The sequence below is a fragment of the Drosophila arizonae genome, chromosome 2 (genome assembly GCF_054131065.1).
Source record: "Drosophila arizonae isolate 15081-1271.41 chromosome 2, UAZ_ARI_1.0, whole genome shotgun sequence".
Lineage (NCBI taxonomy): Eukaryota > Metazoa > Arthropoda > Insecta > Diptera > Drosophilidae > Drosophila > Drosophila arizonae.
In genome coordinates, this window is record NC_142922.1 from 9144501 (window position 1) to 9171312 (window position 26812).

General features: G+C 38.0%; 2 protein-coding genes and 1 long non-coding RNA gene across 3 annotated transcripts; 1 reads left to right on the forward strand and 2 right to left on the reverse strand.

Moving 5' to 3' along the window:
- Positions 1-1487: 1487 nt before the first annotated feature.
- On the forward strand, positions 1488-24414 carry LOC108616254 (uncharacterized). Its single transcript, XM_018011338.2, has 2 exons — positions 1488-4658; positions 22635-24414. Exons 1-2 carry the CDS (start codon positions 3972-3974, stop codon positions 22743-22745), a joined length of 798 nt encoding a protein of 265 aa, XP_017866827.2. The 5' UTR covers positions 1488-3971; the 3' UTR covers positions 22746-24414.
- On the reverse strand, positions 12070-14461 carry LOC149270273 (uncharacterized). The gene is made up of 2 exons (XR_016269493.1): positions 13432-14461; positions 12070-13273 (listed from the first exon to the last, which is right to left on the reverse strand). It is a non-coding gene; the product is annotated as an uncharacterized LOC149270273 (long non-coding RNA).
- Positions 19980-21217, reverse strand: fig (fos intronic gene). The gene is made up of 2 exons (XM_089464677.1): positions 21063-21217; positions 19980-21008 (listed from the first exon to the last, which is right to left on the reverse strand). The coding sequence occupies exons 1-2, from the start codon at positions 21072-21074 to the stop codon at positions 20136-20138; spliced, it is 885 nt and encodes a 294-aa protein (XP_089320803.1). The 5' UTR covers positions 21075-21217; the 3' UTR covers positions 19980-20135.
- Positions 24415-26812: the final 2398 nt, after the last annotated feature.

Consider the following 26812-nt stretch of genomic DNA (forward strand, 5'->3'; position numbering starts at 1 on the left):
TGAACCGCGACCGCTCCCTTTGCCAAAAAAAAACGGAATACAAAAACAAAAAAAAAAAAAGAACAACAAGCGAGAACAGCGAAAACGATTTGTTGTCGTCGCCGCTCCCTTCTCGCCATTCCATTAATAAAGCGAAATGCTGCATCCGCCTTTGTTGCTAATGTTGTTGTTGTTGTTGATTTGCACGCATTATAAAAATGTCATTAACATGTCAACGGGTTGCAAAGTTCGAAATGTGCTTTTTGGTTTGGAGCGAATTTGATATACTCTAAAATGTATAGCGATAAATATTATGGCGAGTATGCCAGATAAACATGTGTAGCGTATGCCTGTATGTGTTCATGTGTGTGTATTTGCATTTGTATAAACAGACAACGAGGCGAATTCCCACAAGTATTTCCGATTCATAGGATCAGTTGTGTTGTTGCTTATGCAAAAGTCCATCAACAACAGCGGGCCATATTTAAAGGCCAGTCAAAAATTTTAAACAAAAACAACCAAAACCGACCAGCGGAGGCGTCAGCAGCGACGCGACGCAACGAAGTCAATGATCGCCGTTGCTGCTGCTCTTGCTCTTGCTGTCGCTGTCAATGTTGTTGTTGTTGCTGTCATAATTAAACGCGACAAATACAAATACAATTTGAAGAAAAGAAAAAAAGAGCCGCCGCCGTCGCCGACGTCGTCGCCAGGCCAGCGCCAGCCGTAAATACAACAACAATAAGAGGCAGAACAATAAATTCTTCAATTAACATTTCGAGCCAGGTAAAAAGCATGAGCGTAAGAGAGAGAGAGAGAGAGAAAGAGAGTGAGCGACAGCGAGCAAGAGAGGGTGGCACGGCGAAAATTTCTGCGCGCGCGTGTGCGTATGTATTTGTGTGTTTATACATATATGCTTGTATGTTTATGTGAGAGAAGAGGCATTCAAATAGAGAGAATGCGCGAATGAGACGTGTGTGTGGGACTGTGTGAGTGCGAGTGTGCCAGGATCATTTGCATTTGAGGCGACGCAAGGTGTCGCTAAAACTGATTATAATGCATTTACACATACACACACAAGACAAAATATGCATATGTATGTGTGTGCACAACAAGAACAAAGTTGATCTTGTTGTTGCTCAAAAAGTGGGCACGTCGCGCATATTTTAGCATGTTATTGTTGTGCTTGCATAGATTCCCGTAACGGCAGATAAAAACTGAAATAAATTTCAGCTCTTTGCAGGGAGCTCGCACTTGTTGTTTTGTTGGTGCCGACGTCGACGCTGACGTCGTTGCTGCTGTTCTACATATTGTTTTTGTAGTTGGAGCTACAGCCGCGTGCCTGCTGGCGTTAGTCATAGAGAACGCCGGCGTCGACGTCAGCGTAAGCGTTAGCGTCTGCCTCTGCGTCGAGCGGCATGCAGGCAAAGCAGCCAAGAAGACGACAACGCGCTGTGAGTGATCTATGAACCAGCAAAGCGAACGGAACGGCACGAAATTACACGGTGAGCAGCAGCGGTCAGCAGTAGCGGAAAGTAGCTGCGACAGCTAAGGGTCTTCCCCCACCCACCCAATTGGCCAATTCGTAAAACGCACGAGCCCATTTTCAAATTGGCGCCACAAAAGGTGTTTGCGATATTTCGCTGGACATTGACGCGAGCGACCACCAAACGCGATTAGTCACAATATCAGCAACAACAACAACAACAGCTTGGTTATTGTTGTTGTTGCTGTTGGTATTTTTTGAGCTGTGCATTTTTTGACAATTTCTCGCTCGCGTTTTTAGCCTGGCGGCGCAGTTTAAGCCCAGAACCCGGCCAGAGCAGAGCAGAGCCCAAAAGGCGGCCGTAAACGAAACGAGGCAAATTGAAACGATCACGAGCCGAAACGCAAAAACCGAAGCGGAGCGAAGCAAGCGAACAATCGTCGCCGTCTTCAACACATTCGCTGGCTGTGTCCATGTCTCGTTCGCTGTGTAAGCAAATGTGTGTGCGTGTGTGTGTCGGCGCTGTGTTTGTGTATGTGTGTGAGTGCTGCTTTGCCTGCTGAGCGCAGGTTTATCAAAATTCGATTTTCATTTTGTGCTTTAATACAATTTGTGCCTTGCTGCCGTGTGGAAGTGGCAGGAGATGCCGACGCAAAGTAAATAAAATCGAAGTTAGAAAAGAAGCGAATAGAAAACACAGAAACACAGCGAAACGAGTGCAAGACATGCGGGCAAATAAAAATACAAATAAAATCAAGCAAAAGTGGAAACTTATTAAAAATAATAAACAAACTGCGTCTGCGTTCTGACTTCCAGCCTGAACGCCTGTTGTGTCTGTGCCTGTGTATGTGTGCTTTGTGCTTGCGTGTGTGTGTGTACGCTTGTATGTTTATAGCAAAGAATCACGTAATTTAATCCGTGCGCGCAGCGGAGGAGTCGTTAAAAGCAAATGAAAACACAAGCGTAGCAATTGAACAGCTTATGTTATCCACCCCACTCGGTGCCCCTCCGATCAGCTGCCTACCCTTGCTCAACATTTGTTGCAGTTGCAGTTGCTTCGCCTGTCGCTTGTTTGTTTGGTGTTTGTTTACGCGCCGTTTACCGCTACTCGTTTATGTAACCGTTACCATTTGCCCGACACGTGTGCGCCTCCACAGGCAGCAGGCACCGAACCGACGCGGGGCCAAGGCGGCAAGGCGTGGCCAGGCGCATATGCAAATTATTGAGCAAAAACAAAAGAGTGAAAAATAATCATAAAAATAAGTTAAAGAAACATGCAAAATTAAATAAAATAAAATCAACGGGATGAATAAAAATGAATTTACATATTGCGCGCACAACTAAAAAGTTCAGATACTCGCATTTACACGCACACACACACACGCATTGCATATGTGCATATGTGAATGTGTATATTGTGTGTGCATATATTTGTATAAAGTGTAGTGTAATAATAAGCGAGTCAAGTGAAAAGTTGAGTCATCGCAACTTTATTTTATAATAAATATATATCTACATATAAAAATAAATAATAATTATATGAAAATATAATTTATTTATCTTAGCTGTGCAATTGCACATATGCAAATATTTCACATAAATTGTTAACATGAAAGATTAAAAGTTCAAAGAAAATTTGAAATAAAAAGTAAACAAAAAAATAAAAATAAAATAAAACACACAGAAACTTAAAAAAATAAAGGAATAAAGAAAGTAAATATTAAAAAAGAAACTAACAGTGAAATATAATCAAAATAATTATAAAGCAACTTTATTAAATAAGACACAAATAAACAGACATAATAAGAAGCAGTCACAGTGAAAGCTCGCTAAAACGAATACAGTTTTGAAGATTTAAGATATTTAAAAAATGTTGCTTAATTAAATCATTTGAAAAAAACATAATTTATTGGAAATACTTTTGTATAAATATTTATAATTTTTGAAAATTAATTTTTTAACATTCATTTATGGGTTCACTTTTAAATCATTGAAGATTAAAAAAAAAAATAAATAAATAAAAAAAAATAATAATAATAATAAAAATAAAATAAAATAAATAAATAAATATATTTAAATATATAATATTTTATTTATTTATTGATTTATATGAATATATTTATCAATCAAATTACAGCCTTCATTTGAATGTATATTTTTGGCAATTTAAACTACAAGCTTCACTGTGCTCCACTAAAGCCTCTAAAAACCTATATTTTCAGTTAAGAGATACTCATTGAAAAAGCCATTTACCATATTGAAGAGAACAAATACCCAAAAACTTACCAAATATTGCATAGAATAAAACTTATATAAATAAATAAGGAACAAAAATAATTAAGATGGAATATGAGCAAATGTATAAATAAATGATAAACTAAGCCAAAAAAAAAAGAAAAGAAAATAAAGAACAAAAATACAAAACAAAAATTAAAACAGCTGACAGTGAGAAAGAGAGAGAGAGAGAGCAAATCTTGTGATAAACGTTGATAATTTTCTTGCATTGTTGATGATTGCCTTACAAGCCAACAAAATGCAACACAACGGCAGCAGCAACAGTAATCTGCAGCAGCAGCAGCAGCAGCTACAACAACAACAACAGCAAAGGTTGCAGTTTAGTAATATGACCGATAATTGGGCTGTTTGGGCCAACAACAATAATAACAGCAACAACAACAACGTCGCCACGCAGCTGCAGCTACAACAACGCACTGCCTTGTTGATAGCGAATAGCAACAACAAACAACAGCTACAGCAGCAACAGCGTCACAACAACAACAATAATATGACAACAACAGTCAATTATAATCAGCACTGGATGCAGCAGCAACAGCAACAGCAACAGCAGCCGCAGCAACAGCAACAATACATGCAACAAACTTACATCAACTACACGCAACAACAACAACAACAACTAGCGCCTGCAACAACAGCGGCTGTCAGCAGCTGCTACTATGCCACGCTGCAGCAGCAACAGCAGCGGCAGCAACATCCGCAATCGCAGCAGCAGCAACAATTTCTGGCGCCCGCGCAACGGCACATGCAACAAACGCAACAGGCGCTGCCACAAGACGCGCAACAGATGCTGCGCGCGCAGTTCACTGCCGCAGCAACAGTGGGCGGCGTGGGAGGTGGCGGGCGCGTGGAACAGCAGCAGCAACAGCAACAGCAGACCCAACAACAGCAACAATGCCATGTAAGTAAATATTATGATGCAGAAAAATAGATAGATATAATACAGAAGTGTATTTTTGTTTAAAATACTTAGTGTAAATCTTGAAATTAAATAATTCATAAAAAAAATTTTTTCGACGGCTGGAGTCGAACTTGGGGTAGCGCTGTTTAACAGGCGTGCGTCTATCCTGTGAGCCAAGCTCTGTGCATGACTTGATGTTGGAGTGAGACAAAAAACACACAAGATTCCAATTAGCTAGAAGAAATGGCAAATCGGCTAATTAGAACTTTTGTTTAATTCTCTTGATTTGGTGCCCGACTTAAATTTCAGCTTTAGCGTTAATTAGAAGCTCAAATGTTTCTAATTTTTCAAAAATAATTAATTACAAACCATACCTAATTACGTTATGACAGCAACACTTAGTGCAGGTTTTACATACACCTAAATTACAGCATGCTATCTCACTCTATATGCGATGACTTTTTTCCGCCTTGCTTTTGCTTTTCATTTTTGCGGTTTTGTGGGTGGAGTCACTTCAAGCAGTAGGCGGAGTCTATGTTTTTGTGTGTGTGTATCGCGTACATCTTGACATTCAAATTGCGTCTTATTGTTAGTTGAATTACAACTGAAAATGCGCTTAGCAAAATGGCGAACGGGGCGTATGCGCAACGCACATTACGCATACGGCGCATGGCCAACTGAATGAAAGGGGAAATGCGCACAAATAAAAAAACAACAACGAAAGAAATTATGTGTATATATTTTTAATGTCGATTTGCGCGCAAATATTTGCTACCACATATATTTCACTGCGGCGTGGGAATGCCGCACCCCAAGCGCAAAAATACGTTTTTTTTTCGCTTTTTTTTAATAAGTTAAATTTGTTTCAACTCGCAAAATGAAGCTAAACGTGGAAAGGGGGAACGAGAACAGCGAACAAAGTTGGCGCATGTGTGTTTAAATTAAGCCAGCAGACAGCTATAAAAATAATAATAAATACAGAAAGCAAAATAAAAAAATTTATATGTATGTAATTAAATATGTTATATTGTATTATATTGAGTCTATGTAGTGTAAGAGTAACAGTCCCTTTGTTCAGATAGAACATTAATAATCATTTGATAATTTTTTGACAGCTATTGAAAAACCACTCCAATTTATAAAGCATGAATTCATTGCGAATTACAAGCGAGTTATATGATAGTTAAAGAGCATAATCCGCAAAATACTTTTGCTTTTCATTTCAAAAAGACTTTCATATTGTGTATTAATAATTTGTAATGTAGGAAGTTTAGCAGCTAAAGCCGAAAAATAAGGCTTTTGTCTTAGTTAACAAATATTTATTCTAGATTCCATCAGCTGCTATCTTTATTGCTCGTTTCGTGGTGTTTCCACACACGCATATATATGTAGCTCATGTTAAATATGAATAGATGTAAGGTCTTTGTCACCCATTTAAAAAATGGCTTTCGTTGCGGCTTTAGGTTAGTTCCAAGCTCCCTTATCACCAAGCTGAAACAACAAAAACAACAACAACAAGCTCGAGATAAGATGACAATTGTAAAGTCACGAAGCTGGCCAGCTTGGCCGTGCCAACTGCCACGCCCTGTTGAACTGGCCTGCCCTGGCATGCCCAGGAAGTTGTAAACTGTTCCAAATACGCTCGAAAAACAACAGCAACAGCAAAAAAAAAAAAAAAAAGCGTAACGGAAATGCCAAAACACAAGCCACTAGAGAGACATGCCCATATTTGACCAACTGTTCCTTATCAACCGGAGGCGAACGTGGTCGCTGTTAAGTAATTAACATAAACAGCGCTGTTAACAAACGGTTAAAGAGGAAGTTAGAAACTGAATTAAATATATTATACATTTCTTATTTTCAGGAAGGAATCTTAAAATTTGATAAAAAAAAAAAAATCTTAAAAACAAAAAAATATGTATAAAAAAAATATGAATGAATCAAATAATTTTGAAAAATCACAAAATTCAACTCCATTCCCAATCGCAATCAAATCAGCACAATCAAAACATCAATTTGAGTGTTTTGTAAAACTTGACCTTTACAGTTTGACCTTCAAAAAATGCTTTTAAAATGCAATCAATTTTAATCTGGCTAATTATTTTTAAAAGGCAATCAAAAAGAAAGTGGAATAGGCAGAAAACCAGTGATTAATCAATATTAATAATATTCATTATCAATATTAACTAAATGGATTAAAGATCAATTCAACCTGGCAAAGTGATTAGAATAAACTGTTGTTTAACTCCAATTAAATTATTTTTGTTATTAATAGGTTAACTAAACTTAAAGGTTTTTCCAAATCAAGTAAACAAATTGTATATCTAGGAACTTTTTATTTCAAATCTGTAATATGATCTAATTACCTATTACTCACTTATGACTCATTATAATGTAAATATTGAGGACTTACAACTGGCTGACTCTGGAAACTCTACCTTTACTCGAAGCAAATCGGTTTGAGCTTGACATTAAAATTTCTTTGTTTCCTTAACTTGAAATTTATTGCAATTTCATTCACATTCATCTCATTCTAGTCGAACATAATCTATAAAGAGTTTACTAAATAGATACTGAAAGTTACCTGATGTTGCCTTTTCATTCGCAAAGGTAAAAAAACCTTTATTGATTTTAAAATTTGATATACAGTCGTATATACCAAGTCCAAACAGAAATTTCGTAAATCCTTTTCTTTAAGCCATACAAAATTGGAAAGAACTATAGAATAACCTATAAGGTAAAAACGAGCTATAAAGTCTTGTAAGTTCTGGTATGATTTTTATAGAGGAAATACCTAACTCTAACTTCCTTATGTGATCCGTTCTTATCAAAGTTTCGTCTGTTTTCGGTATAATGTTATGCAGTCGCTTGTAGTTAACAGTTCAGCTAAGTCTTCTTTTACATACTAAAGCACAGTTTACAGTATGTTATGCATAACACTGTTAAAGTTTGTAACTTACGCCTAAACATATTTCTTATAAACTCTTTTTGATTTCCTCAAAACTTTGTACTTTGCAACATCTGATTCGTATCCGCTGTTATCTGCTGTTTGACAGACTGTTAATGTTATTGTTACAGTTGTGCCTTGCATGTTAATGTTATAGATTGTTGTGAGCTGTTAAACGCCGGCTGTAGCTGGTCCTTGAACTTTGCTTTGCTTTGTTGCCATTGTTGTGGTTGTTGTTGCAGTTGCTTTTAGTGGTTTTATTGTAGATGTTGTTGTTGTTGTTAATTATTACAAAAACAATTAAGCGCTCGAAATGAACAACTTTAAATTGCAGTCGTTTAACTGTTGTTGTTGCTGCTGCTGCTGATATTATTTTTCGTATGCTTTATTTTTAATGAGCGTCACATTTGAGTATTATTTCGTATACCCATTAAAAGTGGTCAAGCTAAGAGTATGACAAGGTATACCGCGGGAAGCAACTAAGAATATATAGCCTGATTTCTAATTTTTTAATGAGTTGAGCTGCTTAATTTAAATGTTTATAATTAATAATCTTTTATTTTTACACAAAATCGACATACATTATATCTTAGCTGGGATCTTAAAAAGCTATTGCATGATAATTCTAAATGAATTCATCTAGGTATACCTCTGAATTCAAATATGCACATATATCATATCATATCACATCCTAACTTGATCATTTCCAGGGTAGCTGCTAGCACGTAATGCTCGCCCAGCAGCTGTCTCGTTATGTTTAGCCCAGTGCAGTCGATTCTACAACAAAGCCATTAAATTCGTTAATCATTTATTGCGTCGCAATGTGCTGCAGCCACGCCCACTAGTACGAGGCCCATTAGCAAAAAATGGAAAAAAAGAGAAATAGAAGAAAATCAGCTGTTTCTGTGTCTCAGCCTCAAGGTCTGGTCTTAAAGCATTCGAATTTGATAATTTGTTTTAATTTATAATTTCGATTCAAATGCTGCTAAACGTCTGCGAAAGTCCAAAGCAAATTATGTCCCTGAAACAGATTTGGCTTTTATTTTTACACTAATCAGCAAAACAATTGAATTTGGCTTAAAATAGATGCCAACTTTTGTCAGTTGCATTTAACAAAAGTTGTTTTCTCCCGCAGAGGATGACTAAGCCTCGTCGATTGGAACGGAAATAGCGCATTAGTCAGCCCTTTGAAGAGATATATGTACATATATTATAACTGTTAGATCGTCTTGTTCTAGACGACTTTAAGCTATAATATGCATATGTGTAGCATAGTTTTAGGTTGGCCAGACTGTGATGTTGTCGTCGAAGTTACGGGCCGGAAATTCCGTGATTTCGATGTTCCGATGTTCGTCAACAGAATTCCACGAAGTTCTATAGAAATTCCAAGTAATTCTCTATGTCGAAAGCAATAGCCACAATAATGTGGAACCGATGTCACATATGACGTAGGCGACGACAATGGAAATGACGAGAATAGCGACGATCGTGACGATCGTCAAATAAACAATTAAACAAGACAGTAAGAAGAAGACCCTATCTCTCGTCAGATACTAAAAATTGAGTTCATAAAATGCGCTAGATTGGCGTTAGATAGATAGTATAGAAAAGTGAGAGGTAACTGCTTTCATAACAGCTTAAACTGCGATTATGTAAAAAAGTCAAATAAGTACAATTATATACATGGATACTTTCAGCCCTTATTCGATATCTAAAATGGATATATAGATAGTATAGAAAAGTGAGCGGTAATTGCTGTCACAACAGTTACACTGACAGTTATGTAAATGAGACGAGCCTAAATAATAATTGCAGATTACAGGGTATTTATATCTATATTTAGAGCCCCTTTAGGTTATGAAGAATTTGACCCTGTCCCTATATAAATATAAGTCTATACTCTAAGCTTTTTTATATTGTTTTACAAATGTGAATAATACCATACAAATTATAATCAAAGAAGACAAGTAAATATTATCATGGAGAGCTAGAGAGATATTATTATTTGTTATCATCTTTAGCTTGATTTGTAAAACGCATTACAAATGTAAAGCAAGAGTCAATTTAATCTTAGTTGTTCTTTGCATATAATAAATATATAATAATAAATATTTATATATATACAAATATATTATTCAGATGAAAATTCACATGTTTGCTTTATTCGCTATCAGTAAAAGAGAAACTTTTATGAGATCTTCATGTTTCTAATAGCTCGAAAACTAAAAAAGTTGAGCCCAACAAATTTTGTTTATACAAGTGTCGTATATACTAGACTTTTACTAATTTTTAGGCTACATACTTTTCAAGTGCTTTCAATATTATGGAGAGGGTATATGTTAGTCGGGTACACTCTCAACTAGATTAATAATTTCGCCATTTAGTTACAAAAGTCGTAAAGCTTCTGGAAGAGTTTCAAACAACTCGAACACACACACACAAACGTCTAAATATTCTGATTTTTTTTTTTTTTTTTTGCTATGAAACTCATTTCGGAATTTATTTGTTTAGCTGAAAATTGGTTTTATGGGTGCAGTTCCTGTTTAGACTGAGGATCAACTGAATGCGAACATTTGCGTTTGGGTCAATCAATTGCACCGTGCACCGACTTCCTCCACTTGTCACCTTGCCGCCGTGCCGTGCCATGCCGTGCGGTGTGGTGCCTTCTTCCTTCCGTCTGTTCCAGTGTCTGCTTATCTAATTGAGTCAGACAATTGGAAGTGCCGCGACGCCAGCCACTGTGGACGGCGCGCAGACGGACAGAAATGCAGTCGAGGCGAGGCGAGTCGTCTTATCGCGGCGTCCTGGTGTGCGCCGGCTTAATGGCTGGGCAAGATTTAGACGCCAGTCGACTACCTGGCTACCTGGCTAATGGGCAGGTCTGGCCAAACCTAATAGGCGCATTTAGCACGCGTCCAAAATGTATCTGAAAGATACATTCAAAGCTCTAGCTTATTTGTGCTGCTTTGGGCCATTCAATATGCATAAAAGTATGGTATGGTAAAGGCAGCTGAGCGACGAGGGTAGTCTGAAAAATTATGGCTTATCAGATTTTGCTGTGCATTCTTGGGAGTCCTCACTGTGCTCTCAAGCGGGCGCAACAAATGGCTTTCAATAGGAGTCAATTGGCGATGGGGACTGCGGACCTGTCGCTGCGCGAATACCAAGCAGGGGGCCTACAGCGAAGCCAATTTGTATACACACAGGTATTCAATGTGCGTGTGTGTGTTTGTGTGTGTAGAAACCCCGATGAGTCATCGCCGCTGCGTGGGCTGCCACATTGGCATACATAACACGAGTTGAACATGTGCACAGCAGAGCGAGCGAGCGGGCGAGAGTGCAAGTTGACGTGTGTGTGAGTGAGAGAGCGAACGAGGGAGAGCAATGCTGCTGAAATCAAAACAAAATAAAAGGCGGCCAACAACAGCCGAGCGGCCAAGTAGAAAATGTCAACAAACGAGCTGCGCGCCAAATTCTCTAATTTGAGTGCAAACCAAATAGCCGCTCAATTGTTCACAAAAGTTGAGTGGGGCAGCGAGAGAGCGAAATAGAGAGGGAGAGCTACACTCAAAATCTATTGCATGCGATAAAAATTCGTGTTTTTCAGTTTGACTGCTGCTGCTTCTATGCATGTGTGTGTGCTGAGAGAGAGAGAGAGAGAGAGAGACAGAGCAGAGAGCAGAGCGCGCGAGCAATCTTCTTGCTATCTGCTTTGTGCCATCATTCTGACAGTCATTGCTTGCTCTGCTTGCATGCAGTCATTCGTCAGGGCGGATTTTCACTGTGAACTGGAACTTGAATGAACAGTTCCAAGTCGGAAATAAACTTGGGACCAATATTTTGAAAACAATTTATATTTAATTTGTTGACATGATTTAATTTATTTTGTATGATGAATACATAATAATTAAATTTCCTTTACATCTAAACTTAATCTGTAAACAGTCTAATAATATTAACAATGTTATTTTCATATCATTATTTATTTTATATTATATTATAATTGATATTTATATTATTTATTTTAGTGATTTTGCAAATATTTTATAGGCAGACTGAACAGATTAATATATATGAGGAATTCGGAGTTTCTTATTTTTTATTTCAAAGTTAAATTTTTTAAAATTTTAATTACAGTATATATAGTTTTCATATCCCAATTATAACTATTTTTAACTATACGTTTTTCTTCATGCTTTTATTAAGCTAAACCTAATCGTAATTAAATTAATATATCAACATTGGCCATATTAAAGTAGGTTGGTAATCTGCAGCTGGTTCCATTTGCTAACCAGCGTGCAGCCCTGGTATACCAGTAGTCTTTAATTTCCAGCATAAGCCGGCGCATGTATGCGTGCGTATCTGTGTGTTAATCGTATGCATGTGTGTGTGCCTGGCAATGGCCAAAACGTCACGCGAACGTACGGATGACGACGGCGGGCTGGTTGGGAGCTACTAGCTCAGTTATTTTTCGCTTTTTGTTAAGGCAACGCGACTGCAACGGCCACGGAAAGCCACGCGGCTACGTCCCCCAGTCACTGTCTTTGTCTATCCGTGTAGTTAATTCCCCCCTCTCATACTCGCCGTCTCTATCTCTCTCACTCTGTCTCTTTCACACACGCGCTAAGCTACGGCTATCACAACAACAATTCGCCGCGTAACAAGCAGACAAACGTTTTTATTGTACGCTCGTTTCAGTTGAATTTGTTGCTTCTGTTTATATGTGCGTTCGTATGCATGTGTTGTTGTTGTTCTGTTTTTCACAAGTGCGCTCGTGAACGTAGCAGAAGAAATATCATTTTCGTCCCAGGTATTTGTTTTTATCCAGAGTAAAAGTAATTGCCTGCGCGTGTATGTGTGTGCGTTGGTGCCTCTTATCGTCCATTTGTGACAACGTCAAACGTCATAAAAGTTGGTGTTGAATTGCGACATATTCAACAGCCAAGGCGAGCGTTTTGAAACTTAAAATTCGCCGTACGAAGCTCAAAGCGAAATAACGGCTACAGCAGAGTGGTGGGTGCGGGGCGTTGCTAGTTAATCTAGAAAATTCTGCGCTACCCGTTAACAATTTGTTTTAACACAAACAGAGGGCAGACAGGCTGGCAACAACAGCAACAGCTACAGCCAGCAACAACAACAAGTGTGACAGCAGCAACAATTTGACAGCTGGAAAAGTAAACCGCAGGCAGAAAGAGATACAAAATAAAACAGTGACAGAGCGTGAGCGCAGGGAGCGTAAGCTAAAGAGAGCCAAACAATATATCGCCCGCACATGTAAATTTGTGCATTGTGTACGAAATTCGAAATAACAAAGCGAAACCGTGCTAACAACAACAATAGTGACAATGAAAGTTAAAGTCGAACGCACAACAAAAACGCAACCAGCCGCGGCAGCAGCAGCAGCAGCAACGACAACAACTACAACTGCAACAACAACAACGAGGACATTAACAAAGGCTGTCGAGGAGGCGGAAGATGAGGTGACAACGGCGCAAGAATTGGACTTTTTGCCCGATATGGCAACAACGATATCGACAACGACAGCAACAATAACCACGACGGCAACAACTCCGCGCAATCTTATCGTAAGTTCTAACCTCCTCCCCTGCCAGCGTTGCTCCATCTATGCATTCCTCTTTTATTTATGAGGTTCGTTGGGTTGTTTAGGCTGTTGCATAGAACGCAATAAGTTTTCCCATTGTGCAAAAAATGAAAAAAAAAAAAAAAAAACAAAAAAAATCTCAAATTAACAGTCAACAACACAACTCGTTGAGAATGTTTTTTTTTTTTTTTTTGCAGTCAAAAAACTTGTTTAAAAAAATTTACCTTGTTTTATTTTTTACGCTTATTCGCCGAATTGTATTGTGCGCAATTTTATTGTATCTTTCCAGTGCTGTTGTTGTTGTTGTATTCGTATTTATTTTGTCGACATCTTTGGAATTTCAATTCACACTTTTGTTGTTGTTTCGCATTTGCCTTGCTCTCACCGCCGTTGTGGCTCTCGCACTCGGTTTTGCTGCCTCTCACGCACACAGGCACACTCACACGCTCTCACAGATACGGACATGCGCTCGCACACGTACGCGCACTTTATCGCATGCGATTTGTATAAACTACTATTTTTTTCATTTGCTTCTCACTCAAATTCGCCTCACACACTCAATTGCACTCGCCGCAATTTCGCACTCACTTATTTCGCCATGCGGCTTTTCAAGGCTGGCCGCACATTTGATTCTATTTTGCCATTTTAGCATTTTCGTTTTTATTCTCGTGGCGTTTTTTTTCGTCTTCTTTTTATTTTTCTATGCAAAGCTTTGCGTGGGCGTTGCTATTGCTGCCTCCACCGCATGCAGCACGTGCGATTCACGATGCTTTAGTTGTCTCTTTTTTCTCTTGTCTCGCACTTTGCGGTTAGTTGGGTTTTCTTCCACTAAGGTCAAGGCTGATTATCTAGCGCGTGGCTGACCCACAGATGAATTAGTCATGGGGCTGCCCAGCAATATCTCGATGCAGCGAAAAAGAGTAGAAATTATGTTTATCACGCAGAGAGGCCAGCGGAAGCTAAGAAAATGTCTAATCGCTTGTGTTGCTCAACACTGAAAAGTATTATAATTGAATGTATCGAATTGCTAGTGCTGCACAATAATGTTGGGTAATTATGCTGAAGAAATTTTAGCCAATTCAGGCAACATTGATTTAGTATATAAAAACTGAAGTTGTTGAACATAGTTTTGTAAAGTTTTTCAACACTACCTATTCGATGTTAGCAATAACTATTTCATACATACATACATATGTATGTATTTGTTACGACGGCAGATTGACAAAATTTATCACTCTACTATACATACATACATACATACATACGTAAATCATGCAGATTTTAAAGCACATAAAAGCTGAAAGCTTTATCGAGTTTTAAATGTTATTTGAAATAACATTTCTTTTGAGATTAAACATGTTTTTGAAAGTAAATTTCATAGCTAAATTTGATGCGATAAATCGCTTTGATTGCAATAAAATTCGATGTTTTCATAGCTTGTTTTCAAGCTGCCTGACCTCTCTTCTTGTTAAGATATGTACATACATAATATATACTTATGTTTCACAATAAAATTAAATACAATGCCAAGGTCAAATGTTGCACAGCTGCTGCTGCTGCTGCTGCAGTTGCTGGTTAGCCTAAGCTCTGCCTCGCCGCCTTCCGATTGGAACTGCAATTCCAATTGGAATGTCAAACGGCTCACGCGTTTTGTTGTGGCTGCTTTGAGAACAGCGCGAACTGCCAATTGCGAATTGTTAATTGTGAATCGTCAATTGTGAATTGTCAATTGTGAATGTATGGATGCGCTATGCCAATGGGCCGTAAAAGGCGCGTTGCACTTGAAACACACACAAAATGCCAATTTCAGCGGCTTTTTGTTGACGTAGTTGTTATTGTTGTTGTTGCTGCTGCTGTTGCTGCTGCATAAAATATGCGTCAGTTGTTGTGTATGCATAAATACATAAATATTCATGCATTAAGAGGCAGTGCATTAAAAGTCGAGTCCCCACAGGTGATAAACCTTTTTACGACTCGCACTTTAGCTTCTTCTTCTGTTTGTTGTTGCTAAAATAAAAATATACCCTGTAGATATAGGGGTAGCCTTTGAGTATGTTGAGGTTTAACATAAGTTTGGATTAAACTAAAGTGAGAATTTGGCTATATTCTTGATATTGATATTTATCGATTTGCTGAGAAGTAAAAAACAATTTATCCGATCATATACACTCTATGTATATAGTTTTATAGTAACCCAGATCTATATGTGTATATAGCTAAGATCACACATCATTTTGAGAAATTCTTTAGGAGATTATGAAAATCAAAAGTTTATTTAAATAGACTAAACATTTATTTACAATAGCATTTACAATATTTATGTAGTTACAGCGTATCTTTCAGTTGCGTATAAGTATAGACAATTTGCATATTCAAAGCGAACTCAAACAGAAACTGAAATTCGACCAGATACATATACAAATGCCACACACAGATACATAAGCAGATGCAGATGCAGATACATTTGATCGGTCTGCCACGCCAACTGAAATTGGGAATTTAATGCGCGCATCAACTAAAAATAAATAAAAAACGGAAAAATAAAAAAATAAAAATTAGCTGCCAACTGCAACGACGCGTCGCCCGCGCTGCTGGCTTATTAAACAACAATAAATATATAATAACAATTAAGCATTAATTGTTGTTATTGTTGTTGTTGTTCTTCGTCTTCCTCTGCTTATGTGACTTTTATGGTTGTATTAACTTCGGCGTGCCAAGTTTATGACCGTCCGATGTCCTCGGTAGACGTACATAAGTGTGTCTACAAAAAATATTAATATATATACATATATCAGTTATATATATAAACTTATCTGACTTTTTTCTTTGTCGCCTGCTTCCAAGTAATTTCATTGCATTTCGTAATTCCTGGCAGTTAATCTGGTATTTGTGTTCAACAAGTCCAATACAGTTCGGAAAGACAGCAACCCTGATAGATTGATTGGTTATCTTATAGATACGTACATTTTTTCACTTGTAGGAATGGAAAAATTTTAAATCAAATAGCCTTAAATATATAAATAATTTTATTTAATGGTTAAACAGGTATAAAAATAAATATAATTAATAAAAAATGCCTAATAAATTCATTTAACGATTTCAGTAGAAATCGCTCTAAGGTGTCAAAGCAACAAAAAAAAAAAAAAAAAAAAAAAAAAAAAAAAAATCATAAATATTCGCTTGTTTTTTTTTTTTTTTTGATGGCATAGGAAATATCATAAAATGTTGAAATTAAAGAGAGTTTGATAATGAACCCATAGTTAAATAGGGGAACCCCGCAATCGCAATTGCTGTGGCTGTGACAACTGTACTTTGAGTATATAAACGCCTAGATATCTTTTATCGCTTCTGTGCGATACGAACTCTTCGCTCGTCGTGACGTCAATCGACTTAAACTATCTAATGTCTAAAGCTCACTTCGAGTCTTTGCGTCTTCATGAAAATAAAAAATAAATAAAAATACGTTGAAGTCGCACCCGTAGATAAGCCGGTTTTTTTTTTGTTTCTTTTTTTTTCCTGAAAGAGCGAGACGCGATCGCATTGAGCACCTAATTTGGTAGTAAATTTAGCTGGCTGACGTCACAACGGCGAGCAGAGCAGCGTAGACTGAGGCTCATAAACAGAGTGAGACAGATAGACAGAGACAGAGAGGGAGAGCGAGATGCATTGTTCAAGTCTAACATTTTACGTCGCGTATACGCAGCGTTAATATTTGTATTTGTAATACTCTGCATACGTGACTAATTGGAGCGTATGGAAACTGTAAAAGCAAACCAAGTTCATGATTATATAAGCTATATATGTTTGCCTATATATATATATATATATATATATATATATATATATATGTATATAGTTGTTCAGGCGGATGAGCTTATACGACTTGGCCATTGTAACACTAGATACTTCGAGCAAAAACTACATTATTATAGTCTCAATATTTTTATAGAAATAATATGTATCTATTATATTATTTAAATTTATTTATGTATTCAAAAATAATCCATTTATGTTTTACATGCCCCAGCTATAGCCCTTACCTAATTGGAATATGGAATAAGATTAAGAATAAGAATTCTACAATACAGATAGAATGTCTTTGTTGCTTGATCCCAAGAAATCTATTGTTAAAATAGATATTACCCATTGACGAAATGCAAAATTTTAACACTGAGCTATTGCAATCGTATTGATATTGACCAAAAGGGATTTAACTCTGATTAAAGTCTGATAGAATTAATTTGATTGATTCATTTCATATTTTTAGCTATCTGCTACAGAGCATTTGCTAGTCGGGCTTCGCCAGTGTTGCCTTCAGCTCACTCTGAAAAAGCTAAATACTGTATCTGAGGCGGCGAAAAGCAAATTATGTCATGTTATATTTTGAACTAACGTTTTTGGGAAAGCCGTGGGAAATTGAAGGCAAATGTCAAATGTTGCGTGTTTTCACTTTCGATTTGTCGCAACAATAACAAAACTTGGCCGGAGGCGTTGCTCTATTTTGTTACTGTTGTTTGTGGCGGGCGGATGGGCGGTGAAATTCCGAGAAAGCAATTAGGAACTTGGCTTAGTTTGTTGAACTCCAGTCAAAGGTTGAGCCTGACCGGGTGGGGAAGGAGGAAGGTGGGGGTGGCGTCTATGAGGTACTGTTAGCTGACTAACTGTAATTGAGTTATATGCGGCTAGGTATATGGTAGCCAATTGAAGCGGAAATCGCAAAGCGGGGCGAATCGAGGGCACCGGCACATCTGGCCACGCTGCACTTTTGCAGAAGCAGTGAAAGATTTACACGCATCGCTGGCAATGCCAGGCGAACGTGGTTGTTGATGTTGTTGCTGGCGTGGCTCGTGTGGGGATTATTTTGTGACGCGTCATGGCGCCGAATTCCAAGAAAGAGGCGCAGCATTCCGCGCTGCCAGCAACCAACCACTTCGAGAAGTGCGAAAAATGCCGGCGCACTGAGATAAGTTAAAGGAAATCACAAAAAAAAATAAAAATAAAAAAACGAGAGCTATATGTATTAGTTTAGTGAGAACAACTAACAGCTACCCTGTTTGACTATTGTAGATATTAATTCACATATTCATATACAGGCCGATAGCAATATCTCCACTGTTAACATTGCCATCACTACATCGTTAACAGTGTCAAGCCTAGCTTTAACAGTCCTGTAGCAGGAAAAAACTAGGGTAAGAGGTTGTCTCCCTCTAGCACATGTAATTAAAGGGACAGATTTAGCTCGCGCAAAATCTGATGCATGAGATAGCTGCATGGTGAAATTCATTCAATATACAGAAAGCGAATGTGGGGCAGAGCCCATATGAATGTAATGTTTTTCAAAAAATTAAATTATAAGTATAAAACGATATGCGTCTGTGTATATACATACAAAAGTCTCTGCAAATTTGAGTTATCCAGGTGGAGAAATAACTGATTTAGGTGCAGTCTTTACTGCATATTAACATTATCCTGTCAAGTTTAGATAAATACCCTGTTTTGTACCCTGTAAAGTACAGGGTATATATGTACATATACAAAAGAGTTGCCACCGTCGCTAACCAATGCTGTGATGCCCCACCGAATGGTGCATGACGTGGACCATTTGGCGTTGCGGCTGCTCCTTGGACTTCACACATGTTGTTGTTGCTCTTGTTGTTTTGCTTTATGTTTGTCTCTTGTTGCTTTTGCTTGAAATATGCTGGGGATTTCCAACGGTTTTCACTCCTTTGCACTTGCAGCACGCTCGCTCCCAACTCAATTCGTCCCACTCAAACGCTCTCTTGGCATTTTGGGGCTCAGTGTACCGCTCTCTCTCTCTCTCTCTCTTCCTCTCTCTTTGAGTGCATTTTAAGTTGTGCGAAACGTGTTTTGAGTTCAAGTTTTAGCGCTTGCGGCGTTATTTGCTCCTACGCCAGCTGCGCCTATTGTAGGGCAGAGAGGGAGGGCGGCCAGGCCGCTGCTAACTTGGCTTAAATAAGCGCATGAATTCTGGCTAAATTGCGTATGAGTCATCGCCGAGCGTAGTGGCGTGTCGTGGCGCAGTTGTAGCCACATTCGATTCATTCATTTCATGCTTTGCTTCTGCTTCTTCTTGCTGATTTTTTTTTCTTTCTTTTAGCCGTATGAATGAAATTTTGCGCTGTTATCGCAGCTACTTAAAGTTGACTTTGTTTTTCTTCTTCTTGTTGTTGTTGCTGGTGCCGTCATTGTTATAACTGTTTATAGGCATTCAAATATTTGCAGTGGCAACAAAAGCAATGCCTCAACACATAACTAGTTATATACGCACATATATGTATCTATATATTTGTATGTATGTGGATGTATGTATAATAGTTCATATACTGCATGATATATTAGAGGATGAGATCTCACTTAAAGTAAATATTGTTTAGAAATAGTTCAGAAATTAACAGTTACATGTTATAGCGGCAATTGTGAGATCCTTAGTATTTTAAAGGCCTATCTTAACTCAGAATCTATGCGAGCGGGAGTTATGCAATTTGGTATGCGGGCTCACACTCGCTTAAGGTACAGATTTTTATTGAGTTACAAGTGTTTGATAACTTCTAATTCTAATACACAGTTAGTTCTAATACACATCTTATATAAAACGGATCCTCTTGAACTCAGTAACAATATAAACTCTATAGTTTATATTTTGAGGCTCTCCTCGGACTTTCTTATAAGCACAAGATCAAAATCCTGAAATGTGTATCAATTACTCTTATATGAAAAACTATATAACAAAAAGCTTAAAGAAGAACACACGTTCTATTAGGTTATCCAACGAATTTTAGTTCTAAAATGTTTTTTTTTTTAAGATAATTAAAATTTCATTTGTCATTACGTATTGCTTAAAAGGGTAAGACTGTTAAAATGACATACTAGAATTTATCCGTGGGATCAAACTTGTTCTGTAGGTGCGTCAATCCTTATCAGGCACATCGACGCTGGCTAGGATGACCGTTATGTCATCGGGCTTACCTCCAACGCCATAGTTCATATTGTTTGCCTTGGCCTTCAGCGCGAACGGCGACTGGAACGTATTGCTAAGGGATAAGGTTTTGGCCATGTCCACCAATCGGTTGACTGCGTGCTGTAGGTGCTCCATTCGCGTCTCGCCGTGCAGCGGCTGCAGGTGACGAATCAACATGCTCTCGGGCACATTGTCGAAGAGGCCATCCGTGGCCAGCAGAACCAGGTCACCCTGCTGCACGTTTATGTGCGTGGTCACCGCCTGCTGGGGCGAATCGCATAGAATGCAATCCATGCCCGGCTCCGGTGCCACAGTCAGCTGATACGGCGTGTTGAAGCCGTGCAGCTGCTCATCGGAACGATGGAGCACCTTTCCGTTGCGCAGCACCATGAAGCCGCTGTCTCCCAGATTGGCCGAGTGCAGGGTGCAGTCACGCCGATGCAGTGTTACCAGGCAGGCGGTGCTGCTGCCGCAGACCTTGTCCGACATCTTCTTCATTTGATCGAAGCTATCGATGAGCAGCTGGCGCGGATCGGAGCCATCGTACTGCGGCTGCTCTGCGAACTCACAGCAATTCGTCATCAGCTCCTGGGCAAAGAGGCCAGAATCGATGCCCAGCCTACGCCAGCCGCCCACACCGTCTGCCACGCCCATTGTTTCAGCCTTCGGCGTGCTGCTCACAAACCAGCTATCCTCTCCATACCGATGATCCTCTAACATGTGCAAATGATCATCGGCTAGCTGATCCTTAGAGCTGCCCTGTATGGCCTTAATCAGGCGGGGCAGACCCTTTGTCTTGGTGGTAGAGCTAAGCAGTCGATACTGAACATAGGCATAATTCACTACCTGAGAGGTGCGATTGGAGAGGTTACGCACCGTAAAGAACATTCTGAAATTTTGGGTAAAAAATTTGTATTCAATTTGTTTTCCGATTTATCAAATAAAATTTCAAAATGTGTTCCACAAATATATATATAATTTAGAGTCTTATAAAGTTAGCTGTCAAAAATAACAGTTTGAAAGTATTGCAACATGACTAAAATATAAAAAAAACCTTGAGAGATAAAGAAAAAAGGCTAATGTATATATTCAATGTATATTCAAAATATGCATATGCATTAGAAAAAAATTATAAATATATGAATATTGATTAGTAACATTTTCGATATGTTCTATATAATTAAATATATTCTATATTCCATTTACATATACTGACTCCCTAATTAACCTGAATTATGAGTCAAGCTTTGGACTATCAAGTGGACTATATACCATAGAGCTTCCCGCCTTCGTAGCTATCAATTCAATATTTATGATCTTTACACATAGACAGCTTCGTCTTTATCAACAGGTTGTTATCATGCATAATCGCAAGTTTATTTGGCTAGATTTCCCCTGTTTCAACAGAATAATTCAGTCATTCAACAGCGCTGTCTTCCCGGTAATACCTTTGTTAGCGTTCTGTAATCTTATCGGCCAGTTGTACAGGGCCTACGACACAGAGTCAATACCTTTCGCACCTCTTTGTATAAATCATCACCGGAAGTGGGCAGCGGATCCAATGCGTTTCCCTTATCGCAATTGGCCTATCAAGCAGGTAAAACAAGTAAACAAATGCTTCATGCTGCAAATTATTTATAAACTCCTGATGTAAACTGTTCCAGAAATCACGCGTAGCGTATCAATTACAAATGAAATGATATATTAGATATGGATCGGCAGATTCGCCGGAATTCGGCAGTTATTCATAACATCAATTGGGCACTTGAGCCCAAAGTTCCTGTCTCGAAGTAAAGCCACAAATTTATCCCTAAATTATGTACCATATTAGACGATTTCATACTCTATTTGTATGTATGTACATACTATACGCAGTTCCAGTTTCGTATTCGCCTTTCATTTACATTCTTATCGAAGTAAGGGCATTGTGGCGATGACGTTAGATGCTCGACTTAACTGTACATTCCTGGAACGACGACAGCGTTCGTAAAAGTTGGGTTTTTATTATAAATATAACATATATAATATATATGTATATATCCATATAAATGGGGGCAACACACGGAACTGCCAGCGGGCGCGGGACCCTCATGTACAATGGCGGTACAGTTGCCACCGCGTTGTATAACAGATTGCCCTGGCCTATGTCTATTTTCGTTGCAGATTTCGATTCTTAGTTCATACAGCTGCGGGTGCATTGCGATAAAAAGAATTAAATGTACATATACAGATTTATATAGACGTATATACTTCAACTAAATCGGGTCGTGGAACTTATATGCAAACCCCAACTAACCGCATTTATTACACATAAATATGTACTATTTTTCTATCGATATACATATACATATTTCTTACTGCCGACTCATCAGTTTCATTCCATATGTTTCTAATATATGTATAATGCTCATTATTGTAACCCTATTTCCTTTCTATTTATCTTTGCAGGTAAGTAAATCCAAGGGTTACTGCAAATCAATTACTGCAAATGCTTCGTGTCACATGGCCCAGTTCCAGCTCCAATTACAGTCGCCATCGCTAAGTCCCTCTGCCCCCTGATATCTCACTCCTCCCCTTTGTTGTAAGTGCCTTTGATACTCTCAGCGTAAACAAGGTCAGTGCGGACTTTTCTATACCCCGTGTACAAATTGATGAGGGGTATGTATGGGTGTGTACACCGTCTGTTATACAGCTAAAACTGCTCAAGCTGTTATACACGAAGTCGTAAAGTCATTATACAGTCTTTAGCGTTAGCTGTTCGGTACCTCATTCCAAAGTGTCATACTGTCGAAACTGTTATACAATACCTAGTGTGTTATATACAAATACATATCTCATTATTATAACCTTGCAGGCTTGTGCCACAGCTTTCGCACATACTGCAGGGTATTATGCTAGTCTAACATTAATGTGAAACTATATTTTGCGCTAGGGCTTCCTTTGTGTATAGAATATTACAAATAGAACGTGTACAGTCGCATGCCCCATCAATATTTGTGTGAATGCTGACATATCGTAGATAAAGTCGAAGCTAGAGTAAACAAACACCTGCTCGCCTGCCACACACCTGTAGGCACTGGGGCAGATACAAGGAAAGCAAAATAAAACAGCCAAATCGCAGCGAATCGAACTACGGCGATACGATGGGTCGTTCGACCCATTTTTGGAAGCGCAGCGGCTGATAAGGCCAAGTCGAGAGACCAACTATGGCGGCCTACAAAGGCTGGCCATTGTAATTATGTATGTATGTATGAATGTGTGTGTGTGTGTGTGTGGCTGTGTGTGGCTGTGTGTGGGTGTGAGGAAGGTACATTACCTAGGTCTTTAAATATAGTTGCTTATGTCATAATCAAATTGTCTGGCGATAAGATAAAGACGCTGCTCAACGAAACGTCGCCTAGAAAATTTTGGGGCGTGGGCACGTGAGCCCAAAATGCAAGGCAAAACGGCAGTCTGGGCTAAACCCAAGAGCCAAGTACACATACACAAACACGCATACATACTCAAGCACACTCATGCATGCATACAAAACCAAAAGCTTCGAACATTGTGCGGCCGCTCAGGAAATGCCGAACGTCTCGAACAACTTTTAACTCACTCAAACGTTGAATTCGCTCTCGCCGCGTTGTCACTCTCAGCCAGTCTGAGAGAGAGAGAGCAAGTGCGCTGAGGAATGCGATAAGCGCTCAAAAGTCGTTGGCGCTGGGCAGCTCGCATATAAAAGTCGTCAGCGCAACGATGACGCATTTAGTCGAAACCCGTTGGCCGTGTGAAACGTTTCAGCAAGTGTAAAGCTGAGTTACAAGAGGAAAGAAAAAACTGTTAAACAGCTAAAAGCTAAATGCGAAAAAGTTTGTAAAGCAACAAAAAGAATATCCAAACGAAAAATACTGTTGAGCATATTTTGTAAATAAAACGCGGCATGTGCGAGCGAGCGCGCGAATAATTCTCGGAAAAGCTGACAGCAAAATTAATTTGCAAAAAATAAAAAAGAGGAAACAAAAAAGAAAAGGCAAAAACAGCTACAGATACATTTCAAGTGTGCGTTGAGTCTAAATAAAATAAAAATACTACAACAATAACAAATAAACAGAGAAACGAATTTCGTCAGAAATTTGCATTTGTCATCGGCACAGACGACGGCGTCGCCTGTTGCGCCTATTAAAGCCAATTACTACCCAAACGATATCATAGCGAATATAGATCCACAATATACGGCAAACATGACCCTGGACAGTTACAATATCTTCGGCGATGAATACCATCTCTTTAATATGCCGTTATCGCCATTGCCCAAATCGGTAAGCAAAAAATGCAAATAGTTATAGAAAAAAAAAAAAAAAAAAACAGTTGTTTCGCTTATCAGGCAAGTGTAGGGGTAACTGAAATTTCCAGAAGCCTGAGTCCAGTTGTCGATTTGCAGTTTTGAAAACATTTATATAAATACTGTATATGTATATACTATATAATGTATATATGTTTATACATGCATATACATATATGCATGCATATCTCTATCGCTGCATGCAGTGGGCCTTATCGTTCTTGGAAATTTCGTCGTCGTATACCCTTTGGTTTTTACATGTATATTCGACTTTTTTATTCTTTTTTATTTTGCGCCCCCATTATTATATCGTATTTGATGTGATTTTTCTGTTTTGCAATTGAATTTGTTTGCTTAATGATTAGACGCCTTATCAGCACAGCGATTTATGTTCCACGTAATATATTTTTTTGTTTTTGTTCTTTACCCTGCGATAATATTATTAATAATTATTGTGTGTGGCAAGTGCACAAATAGTTCAAATAGCTTGTAGGCGGAACCCACCTAAAATCCATTTGCTGATAACTTAAAAATATTTCGAATATTTGTACAGTTATGAAAGACCTTGTTTCTTGGGGTTTACTCTATATGAAAGGAAGGTCGAAAAAGTGTTTCTTTTTGTACCTCCTAATGAAAAAAAAAATATATTAGTTAGCTATATAAAATTTGATTGATGTGTGCTTTTTCATAGATAGCGAGCTATATACATAAATATATTGCAGATAAAGTTATATAAATAACTGGCTGTATTTCTTGGGTATTTTTCATAGTTTGATATAACTTGTTCGATTTTTCAGAAAATTTAAGAATGGGTAACTGTTATACTAACAATAAATCTATAACATTTTGTACAACAGCTATAGCTACAATCATTTCTCTATATGTATAGCACTATTGAAAACAAAAAAGATTTTATATAATGAGGGTCTTCTTGCTTCTAAATATTCTTCTAGACTTTGCGCCTTTTATATATTTTGTTATTATATTTTGAGCGTGGATTTGTACATATGTACATAAATAATTATGTATGTATATATCATATCCAATGGTTTTATGTTACCTGGAAATCTATTTGGCTGCTCACCCGCTTCAATTTTGCACCCCTTTAAAAATAAATCACGTTGCCAACTCATGAGAGGCTACAAAAACAAGTTGTTCGTTAATATATGTTTACTTTTTGCAGTTTGCAGTATTTTTTTCCTTCTTTTTTTTTGTCTTTTTTGCATATTACGTCCATTGCATTTCACAGTCCAGTGATCGGGCGGCTGACTATATTGCACACGTGCGATATGTGTGAGCAATTTATCAAGTTTTTTGGGGTTTACATCTGTTATATACGAAAATGTATATTTGTGTGAGTGTATGTGTGTGTATAGCACCTTTGCTCATAATGGCCCGGGCAGGGTTCAATGTTCAGCTTAACTGGGCTTAAATGCGAGCGTAGAAAGCGAATTGAAATTGGCAGCCGTCGCATGCATGACCCTTTCAACTTCCACCAAACTGGCCCAAAAGGCATTCGCGTGACACTTGATACTCGCTTTCATAAGCATATAAGACATGGCTATATGTAAGCATATAAGCGCATATGTGCATATGTGTATGTGTGTGTATATATGTACATATATCCCATATCTTACATATACTTATTGCTGCAATTGGGGCGGTTCAAAGTAATATGCTTCAAGTCAAACACTTGCGACTTCTGACATATGCGACTTAAGCGACTCAAATTGTTTAATTAAAGGCGCTTAAGCACAAGTGCACTGAGAAAAATATTGCTGTAGCTGGCAGCAAATATGATTAGCAGGACAAAAATGCAGTTAGCAACTCTAAAATGGGAGATATTACAAAATTATTATTATATATGAGGTGAATAAAATACTACTAATATATGCTATATATATAACAGTATAACAGTTTTATTATTATATTTATTTATTATAATCTATTAGTTTTACTCATATTTTCAATTATAAATATTATTTCATTATTACATTTCATTATTAAATGAAAATATTTAAAAATTCGATTTTAAATTTTCGCTGAGTGTATTTGCCATTGATGCTCTGCGAGGGAGTTACAAGGGTAGTCTATCACTCATTTAAGTAGATGCACACTAAAAACTCTTTCAATGAAACATTTGTTGTCTATACGTGAATGTGTGTGTGTGTGCCCCCTCACACTGAGACCCAACTTTCTTTGGCATACAAATTTCGACTTTGGCACTCTTAATTAACTGAATATGGGCAAAAGTGCACAGAGTGTGGGGGACATTCGATAGCATTCGATTGTTTTCTTATGA